Genomic DNA, 24,932 nt, shown 5'->3' on the forward strand with positions numbered 1-24,932 from the left:
CATATTTGTGTGCTCTTCTTTAATTGAAATTTTTAGTTCCCTCTAGTGTCCAATTTTTAAAATCTTATTTATTATTTTTTTAAAACATCAAAACAATTTTATCTTTCCCACAGGAAGTATTCATTATAATTAATTTTTAAAAATCTTATTTCAAATTTATTTGGACCCTTAATTCATTTATAACTAACTTGAAAATAGCTTTTTGCTGTTTATTTCAATTTCTTTTCTAAGGTCTAAGTCTTGTAGTTAGAATTTCTTTCATTAAGGATTGAATTACCAGTGTTTCAGATCTGTCTCTCCAAAGGTTTCAAAGAGAAGTAGCTAGTAAGCAATTTCTGAATGGGATTGGAAAAGTAAGTACGCAAATCCAGTGTCCTTTTAAGACTCCAACTGTGGTTTGAACAAGAGGGCTATTACTTTGTCTCCCAGTGCTCAAAAACCTATTTTTGTTTCCGTAGTGTCCTAGAGAGGAGCAACGAGATTGTGGACAATCTCCCATCCACTCTTTGTTCCGAGAGGTGTGAAGAGCCCATCATTTCATCCACTCTGTTTTTCGCCACCATTGTCTGCTCTACTTTTCACAGGCCTGTCTTCAGTTTGTCATTTCTTCCTCCTTTTCTCCTTCTGATCTTTAATTATATTAGAAACAAGAAACTTCCCAGAGGTTATCAGCTTTCCTTTGGTCTCATCAGGCCTCAAGACATTTGGTTCTCAAAGTAATCCCCCCCCCCATTTAAAAGATGTTGTGGCCTGGCGGCTGGCGGCCTCTCCAGCAGCCGAATCAGATGAGAGGGCAGCGTGGGAGCCAGGGCCAGCATCAAGGCAACCTGAGAGCTCCAAGGGAGAAGAGCAGGGGTGAAATGCTACCGGTTCGGATCGATTCGGCCGAACTGGTAGTGATAGCGGCGGGTGGTTCGGAGAACCGGTAGCAATGGTGGCACAAGGCTCCACCCACCCGCCCGGTCGTCATTACTTCCTGGTTTTAACCTGTTTTTTACCCTTTGTGCGGCACATGCACTTCCGAACCGGTAGGGAAGGTAAGCAGATTTCACCCCTGGGGAAGAGGGAATGCAGCTGGCAGAGAGAGAGAGACAGAGGCAGAGCCTGGGCCCTCCTAGATGGAGAGTCAACAGCTCCCAGGTCTGGAGGTGGCTGATGAGGAAGAGGAGGAACAGCTGGGTCCAGTGCCTGACGCGCGGCTGTGCAGAAGGCAGAGAATATTCTAAGGCCACACTTGGAATATTGCATCCAGTTTTGGTCGCCACGGTGTAAAAAAGATGTTGAGACTCTAGAAAGAGTGCAGAGAAGAGCAACAAAGATGATGAGGGGACTGGAGGCTAAAACATATGAAGAACGGTTGCAGGAACTGAGTATGTCTAGTTTAATAAAAAGAAGGACTAGGGGAGACATGATAGCTGTGTTCCAATATCTCAGGGGTTGCCACAAAGAAGAGGGAGTCGGGCTGTTCTCCAAAGCACCTGAGGTTAGAACAAGAAGCAATGGGTGGAAACTGATCAAGGAAAGAAGCAACTTAGAACTAAGGAGAAATTTCCTGACAGTTAGAACAATTAATAAGTGGAACGACTTGCCTCCAGAAGTTGTGAATGCTCCAACACTGGAAATTTTTAAGAAAATGTTGGATAACCATCTGTCTGAGATGGTGTAGGGTTTCCTGCCTGGGCAGGGGGTTGGACTAGAAGGCCTCCATGGTCCCTTCCAACTCTGTTGTTATGTTATGTTATGTTATGTTATGTTATGTTATGCTATGTTATGTTATGTTATGTTATGTTATGTTATGAAGGGGAGAACAGTGGAAAGCCGTGGGTCGATCCTGGGGAAAGAAGAGCCATCCCTGCTAGCGTGGCCCCACCCTAGCTCTGGGGATAAAAGGCAGGGGGCGGAAATGAATAGATGTGGCGGACAACTATTCATCTCCTTGTCGGACGGACTTGTCAGCCTGCGAGAGACGGGGCTGCCAGCACTCCTAATAAAGGAATCTTTATTTTTAGCTGGGTCAGAACAAAAGGTGCCTCACGGATGGTAGGAATGAATGGAACGTAGAGACCAACAGTAAAAGCAAATGAAGAAATCCACCAAGCCCAGTGTGTTTTACCTGTCCCGGGATATGTTCTTCGTAGCCCAGTCTAGAGGTGTAAGCATCTTCTGCCCTCACACAATCCATGACATGTTCGGCTAGAGGAGCTGTCCATGTGTATACTTGGAAGGGGGTGGATATTCTCTCTAGTGGGTGCCTCTGGACCCTGGTTTGGAATAAAATGAAGCACATTATTACCACTCTTCTAAAACACACTCCCCCCCCGCCCCCCGCAAGTCTACATATGTTGTGTCTCGTCCGATCTCACCACAGCCGGGGCCTTCTTATCTGCTTCCGAACACGGAGGAATGTCCTAGTATGCCTCCCGGCCCCAGCCCTGGCTCCATGCCCAGACAGGCTGAAGAGGAGGAAGTATCTCCAGCCCCCAGCTCTGGCTCCATGCCCAGGCAAACGGAGCAACTAGACCCCTCTAGCATGTGAGCCTGAGGGAGGTCAATTGCCAACAGCTGCAGACTGGAGTGACCCTCGCGTCAGAAGACTTGATAGACGGAGGCAACAGAAGGAAGGGAGGGGCAGGCCTGGATAAGTGCTGAGTCATGGAGCCACACCCCATGGCCTATATAAAGGACCTGCTTTCTGGCATTCTCTGAGTCAGGCAAAGTCTAAACATATCTTGCTGAAGTCACTTTCTGGTCTCCTGCCTGCCCTGAGGACTTTGCTAGGACTTTGGCAGAGCTGCAGAGGCACACCTGATTCGGATTTCCCTGACCCGGCCATCAGCGGAGGAGTGGGACACGACATCATATTCCAAACTAAGATAACATATTTTTTAAAAAAATGGAATTAAAAGTTGTGGTAACTCTGCTGACTGCTTGGTCCCCCTCTTCATCACTCGTGGGATCAAATGCCACTTTTGCTAATTGTTTGTTTTGCTAGCTCTCTGCCAGCAAGTGCTAACGGGAGGCCCTCCCGCTGGCAGAGGGCTGCAGGAGGGCGTCACAGCCAAAAGCGGAGCCCAGGAGGGCTGCCCGGAGCCCTCACGAGCTCAATTTTAGCTGGCAGAGGCATCACAGGCTGGTCCTTCGCTGTATCCAGGGTGGCTCCACAGGCCATATTTAGCCCATGGGCCTTGAGTTTGACACCCCTGTTCTAGATCACTGTGGAAGTACTTACTGTACTTGATTGTTGTATGCCATCAAGAACTGTATGCCATCAAATACGTGTTTAAATAATAACAATAATAATAATAATAATAATGATGATGATGATGATGATGTGAGGCATTTTTGAATGTTCAGTTGACTGAGTTTCATGTTTAATGAATAAAGTAAATAATAATAATAATTCTCCAGCTAGGCTTTTTCAATGCGGCTTTTGAAATGAGATGTTAAGTATTTACGCTGGTTTTTTTTTTTTTTAAATGTTATTTGCTTTGGGTGCTTTACTAGCAAAAAGCAAGGATTACAAAGAAATATGTAAAAAATAAATAAACAGCCAGTTTCATGTAAGATATTGGTCTGTAAATTCTAATCCTACCTTAGCCGTGAAAACTGGCTGGGAGAGCTACTCACTCTCTCGCAGCCCAGCCCACCTCACAGGGCTGTTGTTGTGGGGAAAAATAGGAGAAGGAAGGACTAACAAGTATGTGCACTGCCTTGAGTTACTTATGAAGTAATAAAGGCAGGGATAAACATCTGATACATAATAAATTGTGCATCCTTAAAATGCTTGTAACACAAAGAATGAAAAGGAAACAAAAATGAAAAAATGGTTATAGCTGGAATACATAGTGTGTGTGTGTGTGTGTGTGTGTGTGTGTGTGTGTGTGTATGAGAGAGAGAGAGAGAGAGATGGAAAGAGAGAGAGACTCAAACTCACACACACACAGAGGGTAAAGGGTGGGAGAGAGACAGAGAGGGGGGAGACAGAGACAGAGAGGGGAGGAGGAAGAGACAGAGAGAGCGAGGAGAGAGGGGAGGGAGAGAGAGGAGGGAAGAGAGAGAGAGAGAGGAGAGGAGGGAGGAGAGAGACAGAGAGAGAGGGGGAGGGAGGGAAAGACAGAGAGAGAGAGGGAGAGGGAGAGAGGGGAGGAGAGGGAGAGAGAGAGAGAGAGAGGGGAGGGAGAGAGGGAGGAAGAGAGAGACAGAGAGAGAGGGAGGAGAGAGAGAGAGAGGAGAGGAGGGAGGGAGAGAGAGAGACAGAGAGAGAGGGGAGGGAGGAAAGACAGAGAGAGAGGGAGAGGGAGAGAGGGGAGGGAGAGGGGATGGAGAGAGAGACAGAGAGAGGGGAGGGAGAGAGGGAGGGAAGAGAGAGACAGAGAGAGGGGAGGGAGGGAGAGAGAGGAGAGGAGGGAGGAGAGAGGGGAGGAGGAAAGACAGAGAGAGAGGAGAGGGAGAGGGGAGGGAGAGGGAGGAGAGAGAGACAGAGAGAGAGGGGAGGAGAGAGAGACAGGAAAGAGAGAGACAGAGAGAGGGGAGGAGAGAGAGAGAGAGGCAGAGGGAGGGAGGAGGGAGAGAGGGGAGGGAGGAAAGACAGAGAGAGAGGGAGAGGAGAGGGAGGGAGAGGGGAGGGAGAGAGACAGAGAGAGAGGGGAAGGAGGAAAGACAGAGAGGGGAGGGAGAGAGAGAGAGAGGAGAGGGAGGGAGGGAGAGAGAGAGAGGGGAGGGAGGAAAGACAGAGAGAGAGAGAGGAGAGGAGAGAGGGGAGGGAGAGGGGATGAGAGAGAGACAGAGAGAGAGGGGAGGGAGAGGGAGGAGAGAGAGACAGAGAGAGGGGAGGGAGGAGAGAGAGAGAGGGAGAGGGAGGGAGGAGAGAGAGGGAGGAGGAAGACAGAGAGAGGGAGAGGAGAGAGGGGAGGGAGAGGGGAGGAGAGAGAGACAGAGAGAGGGAGGAGAGAGACAGGAAGAGAGAGACAGAGAGAGAGGGAGGAGAGAGAGAGAGAGAGGAGGGAGGGAGAGAGAGGGAGGAGGAAAGACAGAGAGAGAGGAGAGGGAGAGAGGGGAGGGAGAGGGGAGGAGAGAGACAGAGAGAGAGGGGAAGGAGGGAAAGACAGAGAGAGAGGGGAGGGAGGAGAGAGAGAGAGGGAGAGGAGGGAGGGAGGAGAGAGAGGGGAGGGAGGAAAGACAGAGAGAGAGAGGAGAGGAGAGAGGAGAGAGGAGAGAGAGAGACAGAGAGAGGGGAAGGAGGAAAGACAGAGAGAGAGAGGAGAGAGGGGAGGAGATGGGGAGGAGGGGAGACAGAGAAAGAGAGGGGAGGAGGGAAGAGAGAGAGAGAGAGAGGGAGAGAGGGGGAGGAAGAGAGAAGGAGGGAGAGAGGGAGGGAGAGGGAGGGAGAGAGAGAGGGGGGAGGGAGGGGAAGAGAGAAAGACTCACAGACACACACACACACACACACAGAGGGGAAAGGGTGGGAGAGAGACAGAGAGAGAAGGAGAGAGAGAGGGAGACAGAGAGAGAGAGAGGGAGAGAGGGGGAGGGAGGGAGGTAAGGAAAGAAAGAAAGAAAGAAAGATTGTAGAGAAAAAATAGAATAGAATAGAATAGAATTTATTGGCCAAATGTGATTGGACAGACAAGGAATTTGTTTTGGTGCATACGCTCTCAGTGTACATAAAAGAAAAAGAAAAAAAAATACCTTCATCAAAGGTACAACATTTACAACACAAATGATGGTCATAGGCAGCAAAAAGTTACAGTCATACAGTCGTAAGTGGAAAGAGATTGGTGATGAAAATTTACCGTTTCTTCTGCAGAGCTGCAAAATTTCTTTTGAAAGTGGGGCTAATTTGGTTGAGGAGCTCTACCAGGGAATGGCTGAGGAAGCTGGGATTAGCAGGTTTAGGGTTGAAGTTATAAGCTGTGGACCTGCAAGGAAGGAACACAAAGACGCTTAGTGCCAATGCCACAGCTAACCACAGCCTAACCTTTACCCAGGCAAAGCGAGAAAAACAGTCACCAAGTCATTCAGCAAACCAGAAGTCAATCCCAGATTTGATTCTGCAGATTCTGGATGTAACTGGCGCCTGATCAATTCAAGTCTTCAACTCAAACCCGGTTTCTCATGGGCAACCAGGTCCCCCTAATCTGTTTGTGATTAACCAATTTGACCTCTCTGTAAAGAAGTATTACACTGCACAGCTTGGAAGTTCAGGATTCAAGTGGAACATCCCTTGTCCTCCAAAAACAGATCCATGGTTAGCACCCTTTGGACTCGGGAGCTTCTCCAGTCAGTCCCCTGGCTCTTTGGGTATATGAGTAGTCCTTGTCATAGGAATGGGCAGGCTCTATTATGTTTGTATGACACGACGGTCATCAAATGGATCAGTCACGATTTTGTGGCCTTTTTTTGCAGTGACCGTTAAGCAAATGCAGCAGGCATAAAATGAATGCAGCAGTCACTAAGCGAACGTTACAGTTGTTGAAGAAACCAATGGTTCACTAGGGCAGCAATCCCCAATCTTTACAGCTCGGCAGACTGGTGAGGGGGGATGGGGAGAGGGGAACCAGTCCCCATAAGCAGTGGGCTGGTGCATGTGCACACCAACCCGTCACTTGCAAGTGGCGTGCGCGCGCTCATGCGCCAGTCAACTGCTCACATGGCCTGGTTCCGGTAGTGGGCCGCAGTCCGGTAGTTGGGGTCCCCTGCACTAGGGTAACGGTTTTTCGCAAAAACCGGAAGTGTTGGTTTTGGGCCAAACCATTGTAAAACATTGTCATGTGACCATATTGCAAACGGCAATAAATATGTCCAATGTTGCCAAGCGCCTGGAATTTGGTCATGTAACCATGGAGACAGCCTGACTGTTAGAACTTTGAATCTGGATTGTTAAGTCCCCATTTTTGGGGTCGATTGTAATTTGGGACAGTCGCTAAGTGACAGGTTGAAAGTCTGCGACTACCTGTATGTCAAAAACTGATGCTCTCTTTGCCTGCCCCTCCTTCCTCTATTTGGTGGTATGAAGATGGTGGTAGAGGATCCCTATGCAACCTGCCAGCATTCATTTCGTAGCCCAAGTCCATCCAAAACCCAGCTGGGCCCAAACGTGGAGGTTAGTTTAAAGAAAAAGAAAAAAAGGTGTATTGCAGATGCACAAGAAACCCATTTTCTCTCTTAAGGTAAATGTAAAGGTTCCCCTCGCACATATGTGCTAGTCGTTGCCAACTCTAGGGGGCGGTGCTCATCTCCGTTTCAAAGCCGAAGAGCCAACACTGTCCGAAGACATCTCCGTGGTCATGTGGCCAGCATGACTCAACGCCAAAAACGCACGGAACGCTGTTACCTTCCCACCAAAGGTGGTCCCTATTTTTTTTCTATTTGCATTTTTACGTGCTTTCGAAACTGCTAGGATGGCAGAAGCTGGGACAAGTAACAGGGGCTCACCCCGCTACACAGCAGCACTAGGGATTCGAACTGCTGAGCTGCCAACCTTTCGATCGACAAGCTCAACGTCTTAGTCCCTGAGCCACCGCGTCCCTCTATTTTCTCTCTTAAAATGCCTTTTTTTTTTCTTTCTTTCAAAAAGATCACCCAAACCCTCTTTGGGATCACTGTCCTTTTGGTGCAGCCCTCGTGCCTCTGTCAGTGAACAGCATTTTTGTGATATAAGCATCAGCATTATGATTCAAACCCAGGAGCAATGTAAATGATACTGGGCTTTTGAATAGAAAAGTGGTGATCATCAGAAAGCGCAAATTCTGCACACAGCGCGAACTTAATATACAGACTATCTGCCAAAATCAACGAGAAGCCATTTGTTCAAAGCACAGGTGTGTACCCCAAAAAAGAGGGACCGACTGTCCCCAAAATGGAATTGACCCCAAAACGAGGCTCTAAGACAGGGTGTCAGTTTTGGAAGGCAAGGCAATTTTCTTTTTGCTTCTTAACTGCCACATATTTTAGCTGGGGAAGTTGGGAGGGGGTCGTTGTTGGAGCGGTAGAAAGTTAGTCATAACAACATTCCATATTCAAGGATATCCTGCGTCTGATGGAGACTGCATGAAGATTGTATCCAATTGAGTGTGAAGAGTTGATTGGACAATGTGATGAACTTATGGATGTGGGGCAGGGCTGTGAACTGTCAACTGGGTGTGGAAAACCTGGAAGCTTTCAGTTTTGGGTTTTCCCAGCCGTGCCAACATGACATCTCTAATAAATTGGAACCTTGAGGAACCTCAAGCCTCAGAGCTTTATTTTGTTGGGGGCGTTCCTTGGAACCCTGACATTGGGTTGGCTGGGGCATTCTGGGAGTTGAAGTCCTCCAGGCTTAAAGTTGCCAAGGTTGGAGACCCCTGCTCTAAGAGACCAGCATTAAAAACAAAATGTTTGAAATTTGACAAGGGAGCAGAGAAAAAAAAACCAAGCCAGATATTTAGCTACTTACTGATTGAGGTAGAAGCCTCGGGTGGACGCGGTAATGCTGACATGTCGATCTTCTACTGTGATGACGTACAAGTACATGAGATCTCCGTGCATTTTGCGATTGCCAGGTGGTGGATTCCAGCCACTCATAGTCAGGACTTTTAGGCACTGCAGAGGCTTTTGGGGAGGGGGGGGTTATGGGAAGAGACAAAGAGAGCAAATTTAAAGGCCAACAAGAGATTTACATTCCCTCCTTGGGAGTGTCTTTAAAAAAAAGGCATCATGCAAACAATTCAGTCAATCCATCAATCAATGGCTTTGTGGTTTCTGTCCCTTCTGTCCTTGTGGTTTCTGTGGTTTTAGTAGTTAATTAGGATCTGCATTCCAGCCACATTTTTCTGAATTAAAATGGTGAATTCCAAAGCTCCCGGTTAGTATATTACTCCTTACATGGGAAGAGCGGCAAGAATTCCTATACATTCCCAAATTATCTTTGTCTTTCTGTTCTCAATCATTTTTTCCAAAGCCTCAAATTTTAGACCGCTGTTTCTCAACACCACTCCAACTCCCAGAGTTCTTCATTTATCCACATCTCTAATGTGGCCTTTGATATGACTGTGCGTTTAATCAGAGCACAATAGTTTGTGAGATGGTTACTGAGTGGGTTTACTCATTTCCCTAAACCATGATTTGATTGGAATGAAGAGATTCAGTCACATCATAGATAACGTTAAACCAGAGTTTACAGACTGCAAATTAAAGATAGTCTTTGACTTAAAACTTTGTTTCATGACTGTTCCAAGTTACAACAGTACTAAAAAAACAGTGACCTGGTCCTCATACCTACGATGTTTATAGCATCCCTAATCATGTGATCAAAATTTGGCTGCTTTGCAACCAGATGCATTTATGACAGCTGCAGTGTCCTGGATGTTATGCAGAGGTGGACGTCACATAATTTAACAACTGGTTCACCCCAGCACCGAAAATGTGAGTGCTCACGCGCGCGTCTTCCACATACGGATGCGGCCTTCTGTGCATGTGCTTTGCTCACGCATGTGCTTGCACAGAGCTTAAAAGATGCAGCTAAATAGGATGGCATAACGCTGGGCAGGGGCGGGCTCACCCACCCCTGCAGGACACCGGTACAAACCGGCTTAATCCCACACACTGGTGTTATGTAATTACCATTTGTGGTTTTCCCAGCTGGCTTCCGACAAGCAAAGACAATGAAGGAAGTCAGATTTGCTTAACGACCAAGTGATCCACTTAACAACCTCAGTGACTCCCTTAACAATCGTGGGAAGAAAGATCATAGAATTGCACGTGACTCACGTAACATCTGCCTTGCTTAGCATTGGTAATTCTGGTCCCAATTAATAGTCATAAATCAAGGATTATCTGCATATTATATTTAAAGGTAAAGGTAAAGGTTCCCCTCGCACATACGTGCTAGTTGTTGCCGACTCTAGGGGGCGGTGCTCATAAACTGCTTTCCTGCTTAACTGTTGTGCTGTGTTTATGCTTCATATAGTCTTGATGGCATTTTAGCAGAAAAGGATTTAAATGTAAGAGAGAAGCAGCTCTGGACTTTGTTCCTTCTAGGAATAATTACTGATTGAGGTAGTGCAGAGAAATAATTAACAGCCTCTTTTATGGGAAGGTACTTGGATTCAGAAAATTGTTAACCCATAGTATTTCCATGAAGCAGACTTGGGATCTTTTGTCCTGCAGTAAAATCCAGAGATTTTTCCTAGGATGGGAAGTGGGTAGAATCGCAGAGGCAACCAGAAAAAAGATGACAATTTGGGAGAAAGCGATTCCCACGAAACCTTCAAAAAGTGACACTCCTCAAATTGATCTGCATCTCCAACTAGAAAGGTTTTAGGGATGCAGAAAGAGATCTGAACTTGAAAAGACTTTGATGCAAGCAAAGTGGACAACCTAGTGGCCAACCATTTAAATATGAGTCAGCAGCTGCCAAAAAAGCCAACACAGTTCTAGGCTGCATAAACAGAGGGATAGAATCAAGATCACGTGAAGTGTTAATACCACTTTATAATGCCTTGGGAAGGCCACAATTGGAATACTGCATCCAGTTTTGGTCGCCATGATGTAAAAAAGATGTTGAGACTTTGGAAAGAGTGCAGAGAAGAGCAAAAAAAAAATAAAATGATTAGGGGACTGGAGGCTAACATATATGAAGAACGGTTGCAGGAACTGGGTGTGTCTAGTTTAATGAAAAGAAGGACTAGGGGAGACATGATAGCAGTCTTCCAATATCTCAGGGGCTGCCACAAAGAAGAGGGAGTCAAACTATTCTCCAAAGCACCTGAAAGCAGGACAAGAAGCAATGGGTAGAAACTAATCAAGGAGAGAAGCAACTTAGAACTAGGGAGAAATTTCCTGACAGTTAGAAGAATTAATCAGTGGAACAAGTTGCCTTCAGAAGTTGTGAATGCTCTAACACTGGAAGGTTTTAAGACGATATTGGATAACCATTTGTCTGAAGTGGTGTAAGGTTTCCTGCCTAAGCAGGGGGTTGGACTAGAAGACCTCCAAGGTCCCTTCCAACTCTGTTATTCTATTCTACATAAAACTCTGCTCTTCATTCCTTGCAGATACTTCTCACTGAGGGGGCATTTTGCATTTGGAGCAGTTCATGCTCAAAATGTTTCCCCTACCATCAGAAATGTCCTCCTCTGCTACCGTGCCAGATTTCCAGAGCTAAGAAGCATGTGCTCTGGGAAGCTTTGGGGTGTTCCACGTAGCTTTTCCTTGCTGTGAGATCCTGGTGAGGTCCAGCAGCTACAATACACTTTGTGTGCAGCGGCTCTTAGATCAGCGGAAAGTTGCTGCAAGCTGGACACAGGAAATTCTAAATCCAAGATCAAGACAAGCTATTACAATTTGACAGCCAATTGTGAACCAGTTGACGAATGACCTGTCTTGGTACAAGAAGTCCTTGCTTAATGATGGTAATTGGGGCTGGGAATTCTGTCATTAAGAGATGAGGCTGTAAAGCAGTCCTGGCTGTCTTAAGATGCTGCTTTTTGGATGAATCCTTTGTAGTTGCAGCATCCTGCAATCTCATGATTACCATCTGCAACCTCCTGTTGGCTTTCTTATTGACTTCGTTGGTTGGAAGCCAGCAGCAAAATGGTCTCAAATGGTCATCGCATGACAGCGTCCATCACAATTCAGAACAATCGCCATTTGCCCAGATCATAGGTCATATGATTGTGGAGTTGCTGCGATGGTCACAACTATGAGGACTAGTTATAAGTCTCACTCATTCAACGCCCTTATAACTCAACAGTCACCAAAGGAGTGTAGTGGCAATGTGGGAAAACCATCTTTATTTCATGGAGCTTAGTGACATATTTTGGTTTCTCCTTCAAATTAAAAGTCTAGATGTTTAGAGCTCATGCTGAGGTAAACTGTTTTTTTTTAAAATTCTTGTTTACTGGATAAAGGAACCGTCATGAAGCTGCAAAGCTTTTCTTACTGTGGAAGTCTCAGACTTTTGAATCCCATCCCAAAATCATGTGCCAGCCAGCCAAGGTCAGATCTTGCAGTCTCCTCACCATAACAGAGACACAAATTCTGCCTGGTTTTGATAAAAACCTTGGAGTTGTTATCGTTGTCTGTGGGGAGATTTTGCACAGAGGCTAACCTTGGATATTGTGGAAACTGGCCACTCTTGGGAGTATCTCTGCTGTCGTTATTAAGGAGCTCCTGACAGCTTATAAGAGACCTGGATGTCAACTTTTATGGTATATATGCTTTTTAGGTTATGTTTTTAAATTTGTTTGCTTGAGGCAACAATGAAATCCCTTAAAATCCCTTTATTAATTGTCTCTGGATCTAAAAGAACAAATTGCCTGGGTACCAGAGGTGGGTTTCAGTAGGTTCTGATCAATTCTGGAGAACCAATCGTGGAAATTTTGAATAGTTCGGAGAACTGGTAGTAAAAATTCTGATTGGCCCCACTCCCATCTATTCTCGGCCTCCCAAATCCCAGCTGATTGGGAGGAAATGGGGATATTGCAGTAACCTTCTCCTGGATTGGGGAGGGAATGGAGATTTTACAGTATCCTTCCCCTGCCACGTCCACCAAGCCACGCCCACCAAGCCATGCCACACACACTAAGCCACGCCCACAGAACCGGTAGTAAAAATTTTTTGAAACCCACCGCTGCTGGATACCCAATCACTGCCCCGACCCTTGGCAGAATGACGAGTAGTCACTAAACAAGGGCTACTACATAAATAAAAATTGCTTCCTGTATTTTTAGAAGGAAAATAAACCTTGCATTTGGAGGCGGGGTTATTTGGCTTTCTACTTCCATGTTGGTCTCTTTCTCTTTTTCTTTCTCTCTGTCCCTCCTTCCCTCTCCCATTCCACCAGCAAAAAATACACAATACACATATATAACTGCTTGCAATTACTGCAGTTCAAGTCCCACCAGGCCCAAGGTTGACTCAGCCTTCCATCCTTTATAAGGTAGGTAAAATGAGGACCCAGATTGTTGGGGGCAATAAGTTGACTTTGTATATAATATACAAATGGATGAAGACTATTGCTTGACACAGTGTAAGCCGCCCTGAGTCTTCGGAGAAGGGCGGGATATAAATGCAAATTAAAAAAAACAAAAAAAAAAAACCCTACTGTATGGACCGGTCCCATTAGTAGTATTTCAATGTGGTTTTATTCCTTTTGGAATTTACATAGGAAATACCCACAATGCAGCTGACCAAGCAATGCCTGCCTCTTTGTTGGGCTTCCATGGAATAATTCCATGGAACAGTATTTTCCCAAACGCCATCACTCCGCTAACAAATAATTCCCTCAATACTATCAAACTATTTACTAAATCTGCACTACTATTAATCTTCTCATCGTTCCCGCCACCTATCTCCTTCCACTTATGACTGCATGACTGTAACTTTGTGGCTTGTATCCTTACGATTTATATTGATATTGTTTCCTGATTGCTTATTTGTACCCTATGACTATCATTAAGTGTTGTACCTTATGATTCTTGATGAAGGTTTCTTTTCTTTTATGTACACTGAGAGCGTATGCACCAAGACAAATTCCTTGTGTATCCAATCACACTTGGCCAATATTCTATTCTATTCTATTCTATTCTATTCTATTCTATTCTATTCTATTCTATTCTATTCTATTCTATTCTATTCTATTCTATTCTATTCTATTCTAAAGGTGGGAGTAGACAGGTGAGTGGAAAGAGGCATTTTGAAAAAAGTGCTGACAGAGATGATCAACTTCCCATCCGCAGATCTATGGATGCTACCTTCCAGTCTCTGTTCTGAGGCTGAAGAGGGCACAGAGGCCTCTCTTTGCTCCCGGGTAAGATGTGCTCTGGAGGGGTGCAGTCAATCTGCTCCAATTCTGTACCCTTCTTCTTCCTCTTGCCGCTCTCTAGAATTAAAACGTGGGGGGGGGGGGAGATTAAAAAAAAAGATATTAACACCATCAAGACCCAGTAGGTGAACTTAAAAGAGAGGACAAATGAATTCATCTCATCATCTGTGGTCCAATTTGCAGTTTCCAAGAACCAAGGTGGCATAGTGGTTAGAGGGCAGCACTGCAGGGCTACTTCTGCTGCCTGCCGGCTGCCTGCAGTTCAACAGTTCAAATCTCACCAGGCTCAAGGTTGACTTGGCCTTCCATCCTTCCGAGGTGGGTAAAATGAGGGCCCAAATTGTTGGGGGGGAATATGCTGACTCTGTAAACCACTCAGAGCAGGGGTCTCCAACCTTGGCAACTTTAAGACCTGTGGACTTCAACTCCCAGAATTCCTCAGCCAGCAAAGCTGGGAGTTGAAGTCCACAAGTCTTAAAGTTGCCAAGGTTGGAGACCCCTGGCTTAGAGAGGGCTGTAAAAGTACTATGAAGTGGTATATAAATCTAAGTGCTATTGCTATTCCAAGAAGTGACTGGAAAGTTGGTCCTTAAAAAAAACGCTCTCGAAGCTGAAGAAGCTTCTTGGATGAGAAGTGAAACGTCTTCAAAAGAAAAATCAGAAAGTCTAGTTGTCTCTTGAAGAAAAAAAAAAAGCACCTTTGGGTGGAACTTTCATGGCTTTTCCCCCTTGAAAATGTTTTTGCTTCTCATCCAAGTAGCTTCTTCAGTTCTAACTTAGAACTGGGACAATGTTCTGTCCTCCCTCGCCTCTGTCCGAATGATGGCTTAATGAGCCGTCACTATCAGCTCTGGCAGCAGAATAGCCAGCGTCTGCCAAGAGCCTCCGTAATCTTCCACGACGCTGGTGAGTCACCTAGAAACAAACTTCAGCTCTTAATCAGTGGATTTGCCTGTTACAAAGAGACACAGCAGCTCTGGCTGCCTTTTATATCCTGTGGGGTGTGGCTCCATGACTCAGCACTTCCTAGGCCTGCCCCACCCTTGCTTCTGTTGTTTCCTCCTCTCCTGCCTACGAAACCAAGCCTGATTGCCGTCAGCTGGGTCTGCAGGTATGGCCTGGGAGGGGGGAAGAGTCAGGGGATGAAGGCCTCGTTATCTCTTCCATCTGGCCTGTTTCTGGCTCCTGGAGCTGAGCCAGGGAAGCCGGTGCTCCCGAGGTAAGTCCTGACGGCCCTTCCCCCTCACTGTCCAAGTCACTTTCTGGCAGCAGGCCCGGCTCGGGGGGTGCAGACACAACAGACAACCACGACCTGAATGTTTGAGAAGCTCCAGAGTCTAAGCAAGACATTTCCCTCCCGCTATGCAAGCACCCGTATTTCTCAATACCTCCAAGGTCCCCATCGGTGAAGACGCTGAGGAATGACAGCGAGTTGCAGTCAACACCATTGAAGGCATCTGACGGATCAAGGCTCTTGAGGAGATCCCGGACGTGTCGGACGTGTATCCGAGCTTCTCGAACTGTATATGGCTCTGGGAAGATTTTCAAGTATGTAGAGGAGAAGACAAAAGTAAAAAACAAAAACAAAAAAAAACCCATGACAAATAACTGTCAGCTTATGACCGGTAGCTTAGCAACCATTTGAAATTACGAAGGCCTTCCCCCTGCACAAAAAAAGGAATTTACAACCCAGATCCAAAATTTTAACAGATTAACAGAATTGGAAGGGACCTTGGAGGTCATCTAGTCCAACCCCCCTGCCCAAGCAGGAGACCCAACATCTGCCTCTACCTAGGATCAAACTCACAACCTCCTGACTGTTAGGCAAGAACTCCACCTCTAGGCCACAGCAGCTGATGGCAGTTCTGATAGCCAGCCCACGCCAGATCATGTGACTACATTTTGGGCACTTGGCAAGTGGCCCACTTTGACCGTCATTTGTAGCGTCCCGTTGTCACGTGACAATTAATGATGCTTTGGGCAAAAATGTCCCATAACGAACAATAGATTCGCTTAACAGCCTGGCATTCATTTAACAACCACCACAAAAAGAGTCATAAAATTGGGTCAGTCATATGATGGCCCGTTTTACATCTGTCGTGACATTAACATAACTGGCAGGTTCCATTACAGTCTTAAGTTGAAAACTTAAGCTGTATTCAGCTCTCTTCTTTATTAGACTTATACCCTATCTTTCTACTTACATTAAAAAAAAAAGACGAATTAGGATACTTAAAATTGAACTGCAATATCCAAAAGAAGCATTAAAATGGACAAAATTAAAAATGTTGGGTTCACCAGCTTCAACTGAGCAACAACTGAAGTTATTACTCCACTTAATGTTGTAAGTTACAAATACAAAGTTACTTAATAAAATATATTCTGTATGGATTGTCTTTAAAACTATATTGCAGGGGCAGCTACAGGCTGCTGGAATCTAAGAAATGCAATGCCTCCATGTTTTGTTCTTTTCACACGGCCTTTTCCTGAGCCTTACGTGTCTTTAAGGATTTTCTTGATCAATTCCATCTTTGGAAAATCAAGAGGAACATCTGGATGCTTGAGACCTCCGATATCAGATGCAACAGCAACCTTCTTTAAAATAGTCCATCCAGATACATCAAATCCCCCCAAATTCCAAGCCAACATGCTTGGAATCAACCATATCTGGAAGCCAACATGCTTGGAATCAACCACATCTAGAGATACAGTAAATGGCTAACTGAATTCTTAGAAAGGGACTTTTCCTTCCTTGAACCTTGCTCTAGATGGGGAACCTTTTAGAGACTGAGTCCCCAAACTGCAACCCAAAACCCACTTATTTATCACAAAGTGCCAGCACAGCAATTTAACCTGAATAATTCGGTTTTACTACCTAAAAATAACAATAAACAAGGCAGAGTTCAGCTAATTGTTCTAATAAAAACTTGATAAATGCATTTTTATGCCCCTTCCTTTGAAATATTACATTTAGCTAAAATAAAAAACAAAAACTTTTGTAATATGAAAATTTGCAGGGGTTGATTTGAAAGGCACTCTGCACATGATCCGAGACAATCTTGCCACAGGAAATGAACACACCAAGGGGACCAAGCACGGGGCAAGGAGGTGGGCAGCGAGGGATCCATTATTGCTGCAGAGATAGAGAGCGGTGTGCAAGATCTCCCTTGTCTAGTCTTACATCCCCTCCCCCAATTCTTTGCAATTAGGTCTCATCAATGCACAGGTTATTTGCTTGTGTATCTGTGTAATTTTTGAAAGAAGGCAAGCAAATGACAACTACAGGAGTGAATCCGGGGATGGAAAAAGCGAAAGGCCGGGGACAGTTTTTCGAAACAGAAGGAAGGGAGCCGGGACTATTCACAAACTGGCCCCTGTCTATCAACTTAAACGGGAGGCGCAAAACGAAACCGCATCCACCAATCAGAACCTTGTTCTACCCATTGCTTGTTTCGGTGCATGTCAGACAGCGTTTCGTCTGTGCTGGGGCGAACGCCTGCGTGCCCACACAGAGAGCTCTGCGTGCCACCTGTGGCACGTGTGCCATAGGTTCGCCACCACAGCTCTAGATAGCAACTCTTGCCTTCAACTACTCCTTGTATTTCAGTTCTTACCTTCAACTACCTTTAATACTGAATCTTCTTGTAAGCCTTCAATGGTCTTCAATTCAGCAAAGTTATCGAGAACGTTGCCATCTAACTGCAGAGAGAAACACGTTCGATGACAGGTATCCTCGCGGTCCATCAAAACTTGGTGGATCTCCTGAACCATCTCTTGCGGAGACACCTTGCAGGGCAGGGAACAGACGAGAAAAGAGTCACAATTGTCCTCCGTTCTCCTTTAGGATTTCTACAGGGCATGTGAAAAGAGTTTTCAAAATATACAATCCATGCATTTAAGAAGAGCTGCCAGAAGGCAAGAGCAGCTGAAGCAAAAAGGACGACTCGGGAGTAAGGCCAGAAGATGATTGGCTACTCTCATAAGACTTAAAAGAGCAGCAACGAGCCGTTGGGCTCTTTGTGGAAAAGCAACCTTGAATTCTATTACTTCTTATCAGTGTCTCTTGAACTTCATGGGTTTTTTGCCAAGAAAAACCTTTGGCAGGTTGCCAAAGACAACAAAGGTTGGTGATAAGGCTGAAGGACTGTTTATAAAGAATTTGTTTTGAACTAAGCTGAGAATGAATTAATTCTCAGCTGTTTTAATAAAATAAGTTTGTTCAAGACTGAATTGTATTTGGTAATCACTACTTGGGCCTCTGTCACAACAGATGTACTCTACAAAAATGAGGGATAAAACCCAAGTTTTTAAAAAGTACAGTGGTAAGCCATTCACCAAGCCAGTGTTTCTCAACCACAGCAATTTTAAGATACATGGACTTCCAAGTCCAAAATTCTTCAGCCACATGGCTGAATTACAAACTTCAAAAGGAGGAATATTAAAATAAAACACTTTCTTTGAAAGCAGCTGTCAAAAAGCTAAGGAATAATCACGTTAATTCAGAAAGCAGAAACAGGAAGAGGTATGGTCTTCATATCAAATCCTACGGAAGAGGCAGAATCCTAAATGCACAAAGAGGAACATGAAGATCTTCAGATTTTAGATCTGGAAAATGAGGTGGGGAAGGATACATAAAACGGCTTGATTTGGCTCCTCTGGATATTGAAGTCAAACTACTAGTCTGGCTTGTTTTACACATTTTGCTACAAGTAGGTCACAATAGGTCTAGATATTATCCACTGTCCATAACGGCCAAAATAAACAGTCAAAGCTTGCAAGATCCATCTGTGCTTATGGGACACCATGTAATACTTTGGCCCCCAAAATACGTAAAATTCTGCAAGCTTACACAATGGCTTTAAAACATGTCTGACTCACCTGCTAAGGTGTAAGGTATTTTCTTTACCCTTTGCCTATAATAGCAACAGCACTTAAGACTTATATACTGCTTCACAGTGCTTTACAGCCCTCTCTAAGCAGTTTACAGAGTCAGCATATGGCCTCCAACAATCTGGGTCCTCATTTTACCCACCTCGGAAGGATGAAAAGCTGAGTCAACCTTGAGCCTGGTGAGATTCGAACTGCCAAACTGCAGGCAGCTGGCAGTCAACAGAAGTAGCCCGCAGTACTGCACTCTAACCACTGTGCCACCACGGCTCTTATAATATTATATGTACTTGGCTGTTATGGTTTTATGGGCTTCATCTGTTAATGGACCTAGCCATTTAATGGTTTGTTAATCAAACTATGGTTTAACACAGTGTGAATAAGCTTTCTCAAAGAATGGGTTTAGTTTATGTGTGTGCCTTTGAGTCAATGTTGACTCATGTCTAGACTTGGAGTTTCCTTGGCAAGGTTTCAGAAGCTGTTTTCCATTGCTTGCTTCCTAGGGCTGAGAGAGAATGACTGGCCCAAGATTCCCTAGTTGGCTTTGTGCCTAAGGCAGGACTAGAACTCACAGTCTCCTGATTTTTAGCCTGCTGCCTTAACCACTATACCAAAGTGATTCTCTTTCAGAATAGTCTACTCTAGTTTTTTTATTTTCTTTCTTTTTTTAAAGTAATTTTTATTACAATTTTTCCTTTACACAACAGTAGTATATAATCAACAGACTGTGTCATTTTTATATATTTCAGATCAACATTCCATACAATATATATATTACATACATTCAATATCTAATCTTCAATAGCCTTATATATATTTCCAATTTTTATTTCTATTATCTATCCAGGTGTACCATTTTTCCTAAACCGCGTAAAATTCTGAAATCATCTTTTTCTTTTAGTTCAAGGTTAAGTTTATCCATTTCAGCACAGTCATATATCTTCAATCCCTCTGGTGGGGTACTGCATTCCTTCCAATATTGCGCGAACGCAATTCTTGCCACTAGAATTATGATGTGTAGAATCACATACCTTATCTTTCTATCAAATTTTGTTTTAAGTATTCCCAGGAGAAATGTTTCCGGATTTAGTTCTGTTTGACATTTTATTAGATCTTGTAGCCATCCTTGTATCTTAGTCCAGTACTTTTTCACTTCAGGACATAGCCCACCAAGCATGAAAGAAGGTACCCTGATGTTAGTTACAACACTTTGGGTTAAGATTCGAATACATTTTAGCCAGCCTTGCTGAGGCTAAGTGCCAACGGTACAGCATTTTGTACTGATTTTCCTTATAAGCAGCGGAATTTGTTAGAGTGTAATTTTTGTTCCAAATTCTCTCCCAGTCTTCTAGATCTATATTATGCCCTATGTTTTTAGCCCATGCAATCATCGGTTCTTTTACCACCTCCTCTGCTCTGTCAAATTCTAATAGATAATTGTATATTTTAGATATTAATTTTCCTTCGGGGCCTATCAACAATTTATCTAGTTGTTTTGGTTCTGTGTCAATTCCGTATTCTTCCACATCTTTCTTGCATCTAGATTGCAGTTGTAAATTTGGCCAAACAATCAATAGGTATTCGCTTGTTTTTTTTCCAACCTTGGCAACTTTTAGGATGCGTGGACTTCAACTCCCAGAATTCCCCAGCCAGCACATTTATGTGTGCCTCAATCTCTCCTTCAAACCCTACTCTATAGAAAATCCTCAACATGTCTCTCTATCCAAATGCAGCCTTCCTTGTTTTTCTAATAAAAATGCATTCAATCAGTTCCAACACTGCTCTAGAAGAATTTAACCCTGAGGGGAGAATTATTTACTTTCTTGCTCACTTATTTGAACTTTGTCCAAACTGCAGAAGATTGTGTAAACGGAACTGTCAAAGAAGCCAACATCTGCAGAAGCCTGGACTTTTCAGATTGTTTCCAGTCCTTAAAGAGGAAAGGCAAAGTGTGGATCTGGCAGGATTACTAAATTACCCAGAGAACAGGGGTGAAATCCAGCAGGTTCTGACAGGTTCTGGAGAACCGGTAGCGGAAATTTTGAGCAGTTCGGAGAGCCAGCAACCTGTGGCTGGCCCCAGAGTATGGTGGGAATGGAGATTTTGCAATATCCTTTCCCGAGGAATGGGGTGGGAATGGAGATTTTGCAGTATCCTTCCCCTGCCACACCCACCAAGCCACGCCCACAGAACCAGTAGGGACCCATCAGAGAGGGTTTGTGTATTTAATGGTCTACCATACCATAGGTGGGATACATTTTCACACATTTTCTTTGAAGGACACCTGGAAAAATTAAGTAGACGCCTCCTTTAGGAGAAAGCTAAATAGAACTGAAGCAGTTTCTTGAAGGAGAAGCAAAAGGTTTTCAAAACAAAAACAAAAAAACAGAACAAGTCCAGTTGCCTTTTGATAAAAGCACCTTTGGGACAACCAGGACCTGGATGATTAAGATTAAGTTGTCTCCACAGACAACTAAAGCTTCATTTATTCTGTAATTACTCCACATGGAACAGCAAGTAACCATGCAACAAATTGACTATGGCTAGAATACTGCATCCAGTTTTGGTCACCACACTATAAAAAAGATGTTGAGACTCTAGAAAGTGGGCAGAGAAGAGCAGCCAGGATGATTAGGGGACTGGAGACTAAAACATATGAAGAACGGTTGCAGGAACTGGGCATGGCTAGTCTAGTGAAGAAAAGGACCAGGGGAGACATGATAGCAGTGTTCCAATATTTGAGGGGCTGCCACAGAGAGGAAGGGGTCAAACTATTTTCCAAGGCACCTGAAGGCCAGACAAGGAATAATGGATAGAAAACTGATCAAGGAGAGATTCAACCTAGAAATAAGGAGAACTTACCTGACAGTGAGAACAATCAACCAATGGAACAGAAGTTGCCTTCAGAAGTTGTGGGAGCTTCATCACTGGAGGCTTTCAAGAAGAGACTGGACTGCCCTTTGTCAGAAATGGTGTAGAGTCTCCTGCTTGGGCGGGGGGGGGAGGGGGATTTGGACTAGATGACCTACAAGGTCCCTTCCAACTCTGTTAATCTAATCTAATCTAAATTCAAAGCCTAGTTCTGGATCAATTCAGAATCCTATCTCAAATGGGATTTCATCCGGAAATACCAACGCATCGGGCTAGGAAATTTGGCGTCTGTGGTTCCTATGCATCTGGAGGGCACCAGGACGGGGAAGAGGAATCTGAGGCAACAATTGCTAAGTAAACTGGCCGACGAACAGATGATTCATCAGGGTTTGGGGGCTTGCAGAGAAAGTTAGACCTAACGGCTTTGCAGAAATACTCACCTGTAGGGGAAAGGGTTCTACCGCTGGCGCATGGACTTTAACTGTGAAACCAGTGTCCTGGATGACAATGACCTCTTGGTCGTCTGTATGATTTGGATCTTCATGGTCATTTTGCCTGATCTCCTCCTTGCCGTTCTCGTGTAAGCTGTCCCCATTCATGAGAGCGATGGTGGAAGGGTGCACGTCTGGTCATGGGAAAGAAGGAAAAGATGGTTTATAGCTATCTGGAGCCCTTGAATCGCATGGATGCTAATCGCCCATAGCAATGACCCTTAGACCAGGGGTGGGTCACTATGTCAACTTTACAGCCTGTGGACTTCAACTCCCAGAATTCCTGACTCAGCCATGGTGGCTCAGGAATTCTGAAAGTTAAAGTCACAGGTTATAAAGTTGACATAGTTGACCATCTGTTGTGCCTCGCTCGCCCCTCCCCCACCCCCCACCCCCCACCGCAGCCGGGCCCTTCTCATCTCCTGTTATCTCAGCCAGAGACTGATAGTGCAGAAGAATGTCCTGGCATGCCTCCAGCCCCCAGCCCTGGCACCATGCCCGGACAAACCGAGCAAACAAACCTCCCTCCGATAGCATGTGCGCCTGAAGCCAGCCATGAGCTGGGATTACCGGCAGCTGGGGACGAAACTATGCAATGGATAGATCCACGCTTCTGGAGAATGGAGAGGTGACATCAGCAAAAGGAAGGGAAGGGCAGGCCTGGATAAGTGCTGAGTCATGGAGCCACACCCCATGGCCTATATAAAGGATCTGCTTTCTGGCATTCTCTGAGTCAGGCAAAGTCTAACTTGGATTGCTGAAGTCACATCCTGGTCTCCTGCCTGCCCTGAGAACTCTGACAGAACTTTGGCAAAGCTGCAGAGGCTTTGCAGCCACGCTTGATACGGACTTCCCTGACCCGGCCGTCAGAGGAGGAGTGGGACATGACACCATCCTTGCTTTAGACCAGGACTGTCAAACTCCTGGCCCACGGGCCAGATGCGTCATGCACTGGCCACGGCTGGTTTACCGAAGGGGAAAAAAGTCCCGATATGTCACATGATGCCACCGTGATGACATGATTTTGACACCCCTGCTTTAGACCGTGCCCTCATGACTGCCCTGCAGAAAGGATGTCTTAAAGCATTGGTCCTCAAAACATTTTGATCTCGGGACTCCTTTGTCAGATGAGAAAGATCAGTTCCATAGGTGAAGGTCCAATTCAACCAGGGGTGTCAAACTGTCAGCCCGCAGGCCGACCAACCCCAGCTCCGTGAAGGGAAAAAAACATCGTGATACATCATGTGACGCTGCGAGTTTGACATCCGTGAATTCAACTGATTCATTGCTAAACAGCTTACGCACAGGAATCTTCTCAACTAATGATTAGCATCTCTTGGAGTTAGCTAATGGTCCATGGGATTCAAGGGAGTTTAGATTTAGTCCACTTGTGGCTATGTAAGGATTCTAGACTGATTCCTCTTTAGACTCTGCCCCCCCCCACAGGTTCTGCCACTCCTTCTCCCACACTGTTTATGTTCTTAAAAATGCTTGAGCATCCCACAGAACTCTGGTTTATGTGGCCTTCATCTGTCAATATTTACTGTATTGGAAATTAAAACTTGGGATATTTTAAAATATTTGACTTCATGGACCCCATGAAAACATCGGGGAATTGTGAGATCACATTTTCAGAACGGCTGCCCTAAAACAATTGAGAAAAAAACGCCCACAACTTTATTTAAAATGTTACATTAACAGGTTCAATTTCAGAGAACATTTTCTTTGGTTCCGATAGCCTAAAAACATAATAAAAACAGCTGTTTTGGAATTGTTCTAGTCAGGAGAATTATTACAATAATTTGTGATTTAAGATACCTGGACGTTTATCAGAAAGTTACGATCTGCCTACTGCTCTCTTCTAGAAAGCCTTTGGGGCAGTGGTGGGATTCAGCCAGTTCATACCACTTCGGGAGAACCGGTTGTTAACTTTCTGAGCAGTTTGGTGAACTGGTTGTTGGAAGAAATCATTAGGGGAGAGAACCGGTTGTTAAATTATTTGAATCCCACCACTGCTTTGGGGTGTGTGGGAAAGGCGTTTAACTCTATCCATTAAATTTATAATACACAATGAACGATCACTGCCAAATTTCTTACAGGATCCTCATCTTACCCGTTTTTCTCACCCCAACAAGTATGGCTCACCACAGGTACAAATAACCGTAATCATTGATAGGTTTTAACTGACCTGATCCAACTTGACTAATACCCACTCAACTCTCCTGCCTCCCCGATCAGCATTTAGGGCTCCGAAATTATTTGGGGATGCAGGATGACTAATTGTGTCCTTTCATAAAGCAGCTCAGGATTTGAGATTCTTACCTCTAGGTCAAAATGAGGTCACCCTGGGGTGTAATTTGAGGAGGGAGGAAGAGAGGAAGGAAGAGGAGGAGGAGAAGGAAGAGAAGAAAAAAGATGGGAGATGGGAGGAAGAAGAAGAGGAGGTGGCAAATCAATTTGCTTTCAGCAAGAGGGAGCATCAAGCTACTCAAATTTCTACTTTAAACAGAAGGCATTCAAAATCAATAGTTAGTCCTTGACTTACAATAGTTCGTTTAGCGACTGTTCAAAATTACAACAGCACTGAAAAATGTGAGTTACAATCGTTTTTCAGACTTATGACCACTGCAGCATCCCCATGGTCATGTGACCAAAATTCAGAGGCTTGGCAATTGGTTCGTATTTATGACGGTCTCAGTGTCCCAGGATCATGTGATCCCCTTTTGCGACCTTCGGACGAGCAAAGTCAACGAGAAACCCAGATTCACTTAACAGCCTTGTTACTAACTTAACAACTGAAGGTTCACTTAAGAACTGGGGCAAGAAAGGTCATAAAATGGGGCCAAACTCAACAAAGGAGACATTAAGCAATGTCTTGC

At 44.8% G+C, this 24,932-nt stretch overlaps 1 protein-coding gene across 1 annotated transcript in view; it reads right to left on the bottom strand.

The window, feature by feature from the left end:
- CLUH (clustered mitochondria homolog) overlaps nt 1-24,932 on the bottom strand; it is a 120,151-nt gene that overhangs the window by 53,306 nt on the left and 41,913 nt on the right. Inside the window, exons 2-8 of the mRNA XM_058164267.1 lie at nt 22,003-22,187; nt 17,419-17,590; nt 15,193-15,336; nt 13,734-13,861; nt 8,435-8,589; nt 5,793-5,918; nt 2,114-2,261 (exon numbers count right to left, since the gene is read on the bottom strand). Of these exons, the coding sequence (XP_058020250.1) occupies nt 2,114-2,261; nt 5,793-5,918; nt 8,435-8,589; nt 13,734-13,861; nt 15,193-15,336; nt 17,419-17,590; nt 22,003-22,187 (1,058 nt within the window). The remainder of the gene's footprint in view (nt 1-2,113; nt 2,262-5,792; nt 5,919-8,434; nt 8,590-13,733; nt 13,862-15,192; nt 15,337-17,418; nt 17,591-22,002; nt 22,188-24,932) is intronic.

This window comes from Ahaetulla prasina, chromosome 1 (genome assembly GCF_028640845.1).
Source record: "Ahaetulla prasina isolate Xishuangbanna chromosome 1, ASM2864084v1, whole genome shotgun sequence".
In the NCBI taxonomy this organism is placed as follows: Eukaryota; Metazoa; Chordata; class Lepidosauria; order Squamata; family Colubridae; genus Ahaetulla; species Ahaetulla prasina.